Source organism: Urocitellus parryii, chromosome 11 (genome assembly GCF_045843805.1).
Source record: "Urocitellus parryii isolate mUroPar1 chromosome 11, mUroPar1.hap1, whole genome shotgun sequence".
Taxonomy (NCBI): Eukaryota; Metazoa; Chordata; class Mammalia; order Rodentia; family Sciuridae; genus Urocitellus; species Urocitellus parryii.
Genome location: NC_135541.1, coordinates 116,013,724 through 116,026,038, shown reverse-complemented (window position 1 = coordinate 116,026,038; position 12,315 = coordinate 116,013,724). Strand labels below are relative to the sequence as shown.

The following is a 12,315-nucleotide window of genomic DNA, read 5'->3' as shown; positions in this document are numbered from 1 at the left end:
TTGATGTTTGTTCACAGTACATGTTTCCACCAATATGCCAGGCTCCCAATTTTTATGAGAAAATAGTGAATTATATCTGCAAACACGAAGGGGTCCTGTACATGCACCATCAATAAATCTGAGCTCTGAAAAGGAATCCTCTTTCACCTAGAAGGAGCTTACTTCCGTTGTCTTTCTTGGGTTTTCTTCTATTTCATTATCCTAGGTAGCTGTATCTACTCATCAGGGAAAGAGCAACAATTTTGGAGGTCAAAGATCCCTTTGATGAAGGCTACAGGCTCTTTCCCATAGGAAAAAGATGTACACACACACACACACACACAAAAAAAAAAAAAATTTGCATAAAACCAGGGTTCTTGGCCTTCTGATTAAGAATCATTTAACTGAGTGTATTAGCTTATTTTTCATTATTGTAACAAAATAACAGAGGCAGGCTAACTTTATAAAGAAAAGAGGTTTATTTAGCTCTCAGAGCATTGTGTTAGCCTTGCCTCAGTCTGGTAAGGACCCTTTTGGTGCTGAGAGAGGGAGATGACAGAAAAGCCAGAGGGGCTGTGGGTGCCACAGACCCTCCCAAAGACAAGCTCCCAGTGATCTAAGAACCCTTCACTAGGCTCCAATTCCTAAGGGCCCACCACCTCTCATTACTACACTGAGGACCAAGCCTCCAAGACATGAACCTTTGGGGGTGAAGGACAAACAACATTCAAACCATAGCACTTCTGTGACCACTCGCCCTCCCATGCAGACACCACCATTAATTCTCACCCTTTTCTGCCAATAACTCCTCCAAGCCCCTACTCAGAGACATTGATAAAATGAACCTCATTCCTCCCTCCTAGGGTTCATTTTGCTGAGAGAAAGAAAAACACAAAGCATCCCCAACAATTAGAGGCAGTTACAAGTAGGAGTCATTAAACACTTCCCCTATTAGGACACTTCCCCAGGACAAACACTTCCTAATTTCCTAGATTAGCTCACCTTGCACAGGTTTTATGAGGAGGCATTCTTGGACTCTCTGTTGAGATAAAAAACAGCAGGGCCTATCAGCAGTACCCGTCCCAAGAATTTCTCAGGTGGGAAGATTATCATAGTGATTAATCTCATCTCCTTTTTGTTGTCAATTTCAGAGGGTGACATTTTTGGCCTTGTTCCCAGATTCTACAGATGTCAATTGGAAACCAGCAGCTTCTTGTGTACTATCTCTACCTTCTAATTAGAAAAGAGGTTGGAAAATGTTGGAGGTTTCTGGCTTGCCTTCCCCAAGCTAAATTAGAGTCTTCAGGGGAAGAGAAAGAGGAAAGAGAACAAAGATGGAAAGAAGAAAGACTGGGTGGATAGGGTTAAAAAAAAAAAAAAAGGCATAAAATTGAAGACAGGTCAACAACTGGACAGAATAGTCCATTTTTTCCCCACCAATGCCAGTGGCTCACAAGACATATTCAGCTCAGTCTGACTCCCTGAGGGCTCGTGGATGCATTTATTTTGTTTGATTACTTGCTTTGCATTAGAGTCAACATGGTTTAGAGCAGAGTTCCAAAGCAATAGACTAAATGTTTGTTTCCTTCCTAAAATCATATGTTGAAACCTAACCCCCATGTGTGGTGATAGGAGGTAGGGGTATTGGGAAGTGATTAGGTAGGTCATGAGAGTAGACCCCTCATGAAGATGAGTGTCCTTATAAAAGTGATTCTGGAGAGTTCCCTCACCCCTTTTGCTATGTGAGGACACAGTGAAAAGATGGCCATTCCCAAACCAGGAAACTGGCCCTTACCAGACACCAAATCTTCCAGAAGCTTCATCTCAGACTTCCCAGTCTCCAGAACTGTGAGAAATAAATTTCTGCTGTTTATATGCCACCATGTCCATTTTGTTATAGCACCCTGTCAGATTAAAACACTCAAACTTGGCACTATTTGGGCAAGATAATTCTTTGCTATGGGGCTTCTCTGTGCACTGTAGAATATTTAGCAGCATACCTGACTGTAAGTCACTATACGTCAGCAACACAGCCCGGTTGTGCCAACCAAAACATCTCCAGATACTGCCAAGTGTGCCCAGGGAGGAGGGGAAATTGGCTCAGTCTGAAGAATCGCTCAAGAGAAGACAGACCCAGGTTCCAACTCTAGCTCCAACCCTAACAAGTCCATAACATTGGGAGCAGTACTTCACCCCTGAGCCTGTTTTCTTGTCAACAAATAGTACTTACCTTAAAACCTGAGGATTAAAGGAAATGAGATGGAGCCAGGCATAGTGGCACACGCCTGTAATTCCAACTCGGGAGGATGAGTAGGCAGTAGGGGATTGCAAGTTCAAGGCAATTTAGTGAGACCCTGTCTGAAGGAATAAAAGGGGCTGGGAATATAGCTTAGCAGAACACCCCTGGGTTCACTCTCCAATATGAATGAATGAATGAGTGAATGAATGAATGAATGAATAAAATGAGATGATGTCTAAAAAGCATACAGGCTTATTATAAGTACCCAACAAATATTGGCTTTCCCCCATGCCCATTACATTTATTTATTTGGTTTTTTTAATATTTATTTTTTAATTGTAGTTGGACACAATACCTTTATTAATATATTTTTATGCGGTACTTAGGATCGAACCCAGGGCCTCACACGTGCTAGGTGATCGATCGCTCTACTGCTGAGCCTCAATCCCAGCCCCCCATGACATTTATTTAACAAACATTTTCACATACTTGTGCTGTATGGTAAAGACATACACACAAAACACTTCTTGTCCTCCAGGAGCTAATGCGCTAAGAGGGAAAAGGCCAATGCACAATTTAAAACAGCAAGCACAATTTTAGTCTGGCCCTCTTTTTCTTTTTTTCATAATGGTAACTTTCTTTTTCCATAAACTTACCATGTACTCCTCTTAATAAAGTTGGGTCTTGAAAAATGGTGGCAGTTCATCTGAAGACCCAGAGAGAAGCAAGCAGACGAGGCAGCGAAATAGCATTGGCCAGGGCTTTGCAGCATGGTAATTTTAGGAAACTGTATTGTCTAGTGGGCTAGAGTGAGGATGAGATGCAAGAAATGGATGCGAGAGGGAGGATGCTAAGGAATTGGGACTTCTTTCAGGTCATGGAGTACCCTAGGATGCTTTCATCAGGATGGTGCCACGATCAGATTTGCTTTTGAAAGCATATTGTGGCAGCAGTGTGGAGGATAAATGAGAGGTGGAATGAAGGGCGAGAGGAATGGAAAGCAAGACCAGTCAGGAGCTATCGATTCCAGATGAGAGATAATGAGGGCCTGCACTACAGAATTGGCAATGACAATGGCAAGGTGCCAGCAGGCTCCAGGGACATTAAAAAGTAGAACTGACAGGATTTAGTGACTGATTAGATGGGGGGAGGGTAGCCAAGTGGAGAAGAAGGAACAAGAAGTGATTTATAAACTTCTAGCTTAGAAAATTAGGTGGATACCGATGGCATTTAGAAATGACAGGCAGCGAGTGACTGTCTTTTTGTTTTTCCCAGCTTCCACCATGGACACTGTGCAGAGAGCCCACTATCCCCAGCTCCCACTTGACAGACTCTTGTACAACTCAATTCCACAGATCTTGGAGAGTGCTGTGGCATGCCCAAGCAGCTCAATGATACAGTGGCTCCTGCCTGTCTTTACTTGGATCTGTGAAAACCCTGGAAAATAATACCAATGAATAAGAAATAATCCCTATTCCCGAGGAGCTCACAACCTAGTTGGCATAGACACACCCATGAGAACTACAGTGCAAAGTGACCTGCACTATATAATGGAGATACTGAATCCGAGAATGTTTCACAAAGGTCATCCTTAAACTAAACAGGAGCTGGTGAAGCAAACAAGGGGAGAAGGATATTATAGCCAAAGGAACAGCAGACACAAAAGCACAAAGAGATAGGGCTGGGGATATAGCTCAGTTGGTAGAGTGCCTGCCTCCCATGCACAAGGCCCTGGGTTCAATCCCCAGCACTACAAGGAAAAAAAAAAAAAGAGTGAGAGAGAGATAGTATAATTTGGTATTCCTGGAAGGAATATGAAATAGAGGAAGAGTCAGAAGATAAAAGGTCTCCTGGTCTAAATTAAGAATTATCAACGGTATGATTAATCACTGAGCAATTTCAAGGAGGGAAGTTTCAAAGTCTCCAGTACTTATCCTGTGCAATTTCAGGTTCTGCAACTTTGTCTGGTTATGTCCATTTTCCTCTAATAACTGAGTTAGTATCACCTTAGCATCAACCTCCTCTGGAAGTAGGACTGTTATATTAAACATCTTTATATCCCCAGCCTACCTAGCCCAAAGTAGGCTCCTACCAGACAAATGAATGACTTTTTCCTGCCTTCCCTACCTTCTAGAGCCCAGTGTGTCATCTTTGGCTACCTATAGCTTAATGTTAAGGGCAGTGAAGAGAAAGGAATAATAAATTTGGCTCCATATTAGAGTTTTGGTCCTAGTTCTAATATTTGCTTGTAGTGATAGAAAACTAACACATCCTCCAAACCACTTCATCTTAAATAGCACTCACTCCCCTCACCTGTCATCACCCTGTTTCTGTAGCATGCCATTTCTTTGTGACAATCATCAGAATCCTGTATTACAGATGCTCTGCCTCACTTACAGCTACATCTACTTTGCCTAGAATAATGCCTGACACAGAGAAGATGCTCCGAGCCTTGTGTTTAGTAGTTTGGTAAATCAATAACATTTGCTGGACGAAAGAAGTATTCCTATGTAATCAGCCATCATAATAGAGAAAAAGAAAAGAAAAAGGCTGGGGATGTGGCTAAATAACAATGGCTTCAATTCCTGGTACCAAAAAAAAAAAAAAAAAAAAAAAAGAGCTTGCAGCAAGGCATGGTAGCACACACCTATAATCCCAGCAACTGGGGAAGTTGAGATAGGAGGATTGCAAATTCAAGGCCAGTCTCAGCAATTCAGTGAGAACCTGTCACAAAACAAAAACTTTTAAAAAGGAGTGGGAATGTAGTTCAGTGGTAAAGCACCCCTAGGTTCAACCCCTGGTTGTGAGGGTAGGGGAGAATGACATGACTTGCAAAATCAAGAATTGGAATCAAAAGCCCTGGGGTCCTGCATTGGTCTTGCTACTAACCAATTTTTCAACTTAAGCCACTTGTTTCTGAGCTCAATCTTATCTGTAAAATAATAGTAACATCTTCTACTCATCCCCATTTTACAAATCAGTATACTCATGGGGTCTCATATAATAATTTATTAGTGGAATGTTTTATTTTACTGCTAAATCGCCAACAACATGGACTTCATCTTTTTTTCCCCCTAAGTATTGGGGACTGATCCCAGAGCCTTGCACAAGTTAGGCAAGCGCTACCACTGAGTTACATCCCCAACTCATGATTTGTCTATTACAGGACTTGACACATGACTAGCATCTATAAATAATTGCCAAAAGAATGGAGAGCAAAGGAAGCCAAAATTTTCCTTTGTTACATGAACTGAACTTCAAATATTCATCCTCCAAATTACTTTTAAATAGTCACTGTGTCATTTCATTTTATATAGCATACATAGCAATTAGCAGAATGTCTGAATATCTAGAAATGGTCCCATTTAATTTGGTTTTTGTTTGGGATAATGAATACAAATGTTTTGACTAAATGAATGCTTCTCCTAGAGGATTGCTGAATAAATGCTTGTGTGATTGTGATACTTCTGACCCAGGCAGAAGACATGTGCTTCCATCTACAGAACACTGTAAACTTTGAATGAACCCTCAACACAATGAAGAATTTAAGTGCTGGGGAGGGATATAAGCCAAGCCTCCACCCCTTAAAGTCAGCTAACATGTGACAAGAATATCCAAGCACAAAAAATGTCACCCCTGAACCAGTTATCTGAACCAGAAATCTGCCTGTAAATCTTCACATATAAGAACTTATTATCTTTTCAAAGACTCAGATCAAGATTAGAAAGAACTGGGCTAAGGGTATAGCTCAGTGGCAGAGTGCTTGCTACCTGGGTTCAATCCCCAGCACTATAAGATAATAATCATAATCATAATCATTAAGTTTATAACAACAGGTAGTTAAGAAAGTTATTTTGCATAAATCCAAGTTCCTTCCTATACCCATTAGATTGGAGGGGGCAATAAGAACAAAAATAATTATGTAAGAAATAAGGTAAATTGCCATATAAGTTTAAGGTATTATTGAAGGATTAATAAGGAAACCAGGGCTGGGGTTGTGGCTCAGAGGTAGAGCGCTAGCCTGGCATGCATGAGACACTGGGTTCAATCCTTAGCACCACATAAAAATAAAATTAAAATATCTTGTCCACCTTAAAAAAATAAATAAATAAGGAAACCAAAAGAATTGCAAATGGCAGGGAGAAGAGGGAAAGGTGAGGGAGTGGGGCATAAGATTACTATAATTATGTTTTTATGTATATACAAAATGCCACAATGAAAGCTCCAACCCAATCCTGTATAATTAACATGCAACAATTTAAACATATAAGTTGCTTTAAAAAAAAAGGGGGGGATTGCAAGTAAAAAGCCATAAAGAGATTTACAAAAACTGGAAAGCAAATGAAAAAGCTAAATCCCCCCAAAGATAAAATTAATCACTTTACAAATTAACTTACTGTTGTGCAGCATATAAAATGTAAAATACCCTCTGAATAACTTAAGAACACCTGCACTTCTTTGATAAAAAATTTCTGGCAGGGGAGAATCTGGAGTTGAAGATCCAAACAAAAATTTGTGGACTTCTAACAATATCCTAAGAGAATGATCTAAAACATGAAAAATGTTTAAAGTTCTTTTTAGAATATTAAAAGTTGGATGTACTCTCAAAGGTCTAACAGTTGAAGAATGACATATTTATAATGTGAACATCCATGTGATAGGATATCATTTAGCAATTTCAATGCTAAATATAAAAAGCAAATAATAATAATGAAGTAAGTGAACTTTTAAAAAATAGCCAGGGAGCAGGACACAGAGGCACATGCCAGTAATCCCAGCAACTTGGAAGGCTGAGACAGGGGGATCACAAGCTCAAAGCCAGCCTCAGCAGTTTTGCAAGGCCCTAAGCAACTTAGTGAGACCCTGGTTCAAAATAAAACATAAAAAGGGCTGGGGATATGGCTCAACAGTTAAGCACCCCTGGATTCAATCCCTGCTACCATAAAAAAGAAAAAGAAAAAATAGCCAGGGATACAAATAAAGGCAAGAGACAGGGAATTCTATTTCCCATTTCTTCCTTTCCAATTCTATAAAAAAAATTTATTATTATTACAAAATAATAACTTTAAAAATTATTAGTATAAAATAATAATTAAAATAGGCAAGAAAGTCATAGTTGGAAGGCCACTGGTTAAAGAGTCATATACAAAGAGCCCTCAAGATAAGACCTAATATGTGTTATGGGACTAGGTGTTATATAAGAAAAGTCACGGTCCTCAACAACTGACTGCTATTTTCATCCATACAGCAGGCCATGAACAGCTATTTTTTCCTTCTTTCTAATGCCAGGTCCCAAAAGATATCCACCAAAGAAATGTTGATGGTAATAGAATTCTTAATGACTAGTTCATAGACATTTAATTCTCAAAGACTTCTTAATGCCCAAATTGACATAAAAATACTACTTCTCTAGAGGTTTTGTTTGTTTACAGGTTTTTTTAATGTTTGACATAAAAAAACCCAATTTTTAAATTACTCATCTTTTAAAATCACAATCACTAAGTCATACTCACATTCCTAACATTTTAGAATGTTAGGAAGCCCCAAACATAGATGGGCTTTTTTAGAAAAAAAATTTAGGATGCTTGTTCCAACAATTCAGAAAGCATTTTCCATCAAAAATACAGTGTTGAGAGAGACATCTCTGCCCCTCCAAAGCCTTGTTTTCCTGATCTTCCAGGTCTAGTAGGATGTTCCTTGGGATGCGGCTTAGGCTCTGCAGGAGTCTCCCTCAAAGTTCTCCATTTTCATATGGACACTTCGTAAGTGGGTGTTTTCAAGCTGGGGAATGCCTTATTAACAATTTAACTGGGCTGGGGATATAGCTCAATTGGTAGAGTGCTTGCCTTGCAGGCACAAGGCCCTGGGTTCAATCCTCAGAAAAAAAAAAAAAAAAACAATTTAATTATATAAAATTAGTTAAAGTGATAAGAGTATACTAAAATATCCTAATAGTTTGTATGTTTAAGAGCCTTAAACATCAAAAGCAAGAGGATGTTTTTTAAAAAATGTAATCACTCAAGTCTAAAGGTGGGTGAATTTAAATTTAATTCTTTTTGTATAAAACCAAACAACAATCTAAGATATAAAACAAATTATAACTAAATTATACAAAACAAATACATGAAACATGATTACAAAATTTGTTGGGTTACTTATCTTCTAAACCCCCACAATTAACACGAAACTAAAACTTTCCCAACTAAGCATGGTAGTACTATTTAATGCCTCACATCTTAAAAACAACAACAACAAAAAACCCTGCACTTTAGGAATACCCTGTAGTTTTCACAGCAGTCAGAAAAACTTCATAAAGAAAAAGTGGGGTGTTGAAGATAAGACACAGCTTAAGACAGTGGCACAGTAAACTTGAAACAAATACTGGCTTAGACTTTATGTCTCTTAATGACAAGAACTTTAAGCATCTGATAGTTTCATTAGCCTTTGCATTTTCAAACAAGTAACCTTTACTTCCCATTGTGCCCAAGTAAAAAGTCCTAAGATTTTTTACAGGGTGGACCTCAATTATGGAGTCCTCTTTATAAATAAGGCAAACATTGGTTTTACTTTCTGTTGGAACAAGGCAACTTTCATTAGAGCGCTTAGAATGTTCAAAAAAAGTTTCCAAAGCTCTCTTCTGGTCCATACGGAAAAGTCAATGTAACTTAAGTGGAAGAAGATCTAGAAAAAACATTAGTCATATTTGATTCTCTCTCTCAAGTTTTCCTCTTTGTAATGGGAAATAATCTGAATCAGGATGCAACAGTTGATGAGAAGGAAGAACAAGCCAGCTAACCAAATAAACAGAAAGGTGTTCTTTCCTTGAAACTCAAGGACATACGCAGGAGCCAGCCATAAGGCCTGCCCTATAAACCATAACATCAGGAGGAGGACAGCTCTTTTCCAGGGTATCCTCACAAGTGGCATCACAAGGGGCAGAAGACAGAGATACCAAAGAAAGTACTGGGAGGTGCAGACTTTGTTAAAAGTCACAAAAATGGATGTATGAAGGAAACAACAAAAGGCAAGGTCTCTGTAATAGGCGAAAGATACTGCTGAAAGCAAGATGAACTGTGGCAAGAATGCAGCAATTCCCAAGGTAAAACTCCACTTGCTCTCTGCAGTCAAATACAGCATGTAGAAGTATGGAGAAAAGTTATGACGGATATCCCGCCTAGTCAGATGATAAAGGTAGGTATGCTCCAAAAATTCCCAACCATATTTATAGTAGAAACCGAAGCTCAGCGCAAAAAATGTGAGTCCAGCTACGGCTACAAAGAGCAACACTGCCCGATTACACAGCCTCTTCAAGAATTCGTACAAACGACAGCGGAAAGAACACCGGGATTCACGATGGCCTTCATCGTTGCTGCGTTCTGGCAGTAAGTGGAGAGTTATGGGCAGGATATAGGTCACTGGATACATCTTCATATGCACCGCGAAACCATAGAACACAGCAGCACCTGCGATGAGTCTTCTCTCTATTAGATACAGGGCCGTAAGTACCAGGGAGGCGACAATGGAGTCCGCATTGCCTCGGCTGGACACTGCCATAGGCAGGGGGTTAAGAAGCCAAAAGACACAGTAGCCACAAGCCTGCCGGCGCCCCAGCCCCTTCAGAAGCAGAAGGCGGTATAAGAGGAAAGCGGTGAGGAGGTCACAGCTGATGAAGAGAAACTTTCCAAAGAGTTCGCTGAGGTAGATGTTGGGAGTGAGGAGCCAACCCAGCAACGGGGTGTAACGATAGGTCGCCCTCAGATAAGGGGAGCGCCCTTGGGTGACGAAACGCGCGGCATCGGTGAACACGTGGTAGTCTACGTCCGTATACCTCAAGAGCAAGGTCCGGTCCTGGAAGACCCCATAGAAAACCAGGGCGACCCGGGCGAGGAAGGCCACGCCGAACACTCCGGCGGGCGGCACCCTCAGGTTCAGGAACCATTCTCCCCAGGGCTTAGTGGAGCCCATGATCTTCCCGAGACAGCCGCCCGGCGCCCCAGCTCCAAACTGCGTTCGTATCTCTCCAAACCTGGCTTAGGTTCCTTGCCTAAGGTGGCCGGCGCATCTCCCACGAGCTAGGGCGCCACCAGAAACAACAGAGGGATACTTCCGGCGCAGAGCTCCGCCCCCGTACTACTTCCGGTCTCCAGCCCCGCGCCGGGCTCTCCGTCGCCCCAGCCTTCCTCTGGATTGGCTGTCTTGCTGGGGCTTCTTCCTCTGGCGGAGGCGGGATTTCCGGTCGTAGGGTAGCGCTCCTTCTGCTTGCCAGGAAAGCTGTACTGGCCGGAGGCGAGTTATGTTTGTGAGTGACCGCTCTTCCTTCGCTCCCGACTCCAGTCGGCAGAGCGTGGACCTCTGACGCCAAGCCAGCCGCAAGCTTCGTCCTTCAGGCCTGGCTGGAGCCCCAGGAGTGAAAATGTAGGAATGAAAGGAAAATAAACTTAAGCTAGTTTCTCGTGCCATGCCTCCCCAGCTCTCCGGTATCCATTAGGGGTCTGTGGGCCCATAGAGCGGGCCAGGATGAGTTGAATGAGACCTGAATGGGTATGACCTATGCAGTATTGGGGGAATACTTAATATTTAAAAATTGTTAGCTGTCTATCTAAAGTTCCGATTTCAGTAAGCAGTCCATATTTCATCAGGCAACCCTAGGTGCAGAGGATAGGAAAGGAGACCGGGAAGTCTCCGAGGTTCCTAAACTGTGTCAGACCCTCGTGTCTCAGTACCTTTGTGTTTGCTATTCCTTCCACCAAGGTTGCCGCCTTCTCCCCAGTCACTCTGGCAAACACCCTCTCAAACCTTTATGCTTCATCTCAGTTATCCACTCCTAGAGGGGTATCCTAGCCCTCAGTCCACTTCCTCATCACTTAGAATGATTTTGATACCAGTCCTCTCAATCCTTTGATCTGTCTGAGAGTAGAAGGACTGGGACAGAGGCCCTCTAAGCGCCAAAAAATTCATTCACAGAGAAGGCACTGCCCTATAGATAAAAATCCTGCCCAGTATCTGTCATTCCAGTGCTCCGAAACTCCCTGTTTATTTTATTATTACAGCATTTGTCTTGTTACTTAGTAAACCTGTTTCCTTCTGGATTTCATCAGAACTCTGATTTGCTTGAGAACAGAAATTGTTTTTTTTCTGTACCTCAACATCTAACATAGCACCTGACTTCAAATTAGTTATTTCAGTAACAGTTAATTGATTTAGATATTCCTCCTACTAGAAGACTACTAGAGTGGCATTCCTGGAGTGCTCTCAGCTCTCTTTTCCCCTTCAAATATCTTTTACCTTTGTCAATGTCTGCCCTTCACCCACCCCACTCATACCTGATGTCCAGGACTCACCAAGGACTCCAGCCCATTAGCCTTTTCCCTTCTGCAGTCACATATTGCACTATTGTAGTCTGCATTGCAGAATTTGATACTTTTAGATTGTATTTATAACCCTTTCAGTGAGATCAGAGGGGTCTTTGGAGTAGAAATCATTATCTTATCCTTAATTTATTTTAGTTCCTCACTTATCTATAATTCATAGAGGAAAATAATAAATCAAAGATAGAGTCATAGTGACAGGTAATATCAGGATAATTCATTGCAGTCTTAGACACATGGTAAATGTTCAGAAAAGTCTGGTCTGATGTGGTATACACCAGTTACTTGGGAGGCTGAGGCAGGACAATCACAAATTTGAGCCAGCCTGGGCAACTCAAGTCAAATCCTATTTCAAAATAAAATAAAGGCTGGGGATGTTGCTTAGCAATGCAATGTTCACCTAGTCATGTGAAGCCCTGGGTTCTATCCCCAGTACCACACGTATGCACACACACACACTGCACACACAGTGTTTAATAAATTCCAACTGACTTGATTTTACAGATGGAGCCTGCTTCCTAGAGGAAGTCTTCCAGTCTAATTAAAAGAAAGGAGGTGACTCCATCTGTTTTGAACATGGAGCTCTTGGGACTACTTCACTCATCCATTTGAGAGTTCACAATTATTCTTTGAATGAACCTTGCTAATGTTTTATGTTCTATATTCACATTCTGCTATCTTTGTGTCCTTTAATGTGCCTTGGGTATAATTGTATGCCTTAGATCGATA

At 41.3% G+C, this 12,315-nt stretch overlaps 1 protein-coding gene across 1 annotated transcript; it reads right to left on the bottom strand.

Annotated features, from left to right (window-relative positions):
* Positions 1-8,258: 8,258 nt before the first annotated feature.
* On the bottom strand, positions 8,259-10,295 carry Pigm (phosphatidylinositol glycan anchor biosynthesis class M). The gene has a single exon (XM_026407959.2). It carries the CDS (start codon positions 10,181-10,183, stop codon positions 8,912-8,914), a length of 1,272 nt encoding a protein of 423 aa, XP_026263744.2. The 5' UTR covers positions 10,184-10,295; the 3' UTR covers positions 8,259-8,911.
* Positions 10,296-12,315: the final 2,020 nt, after the last annotated feature.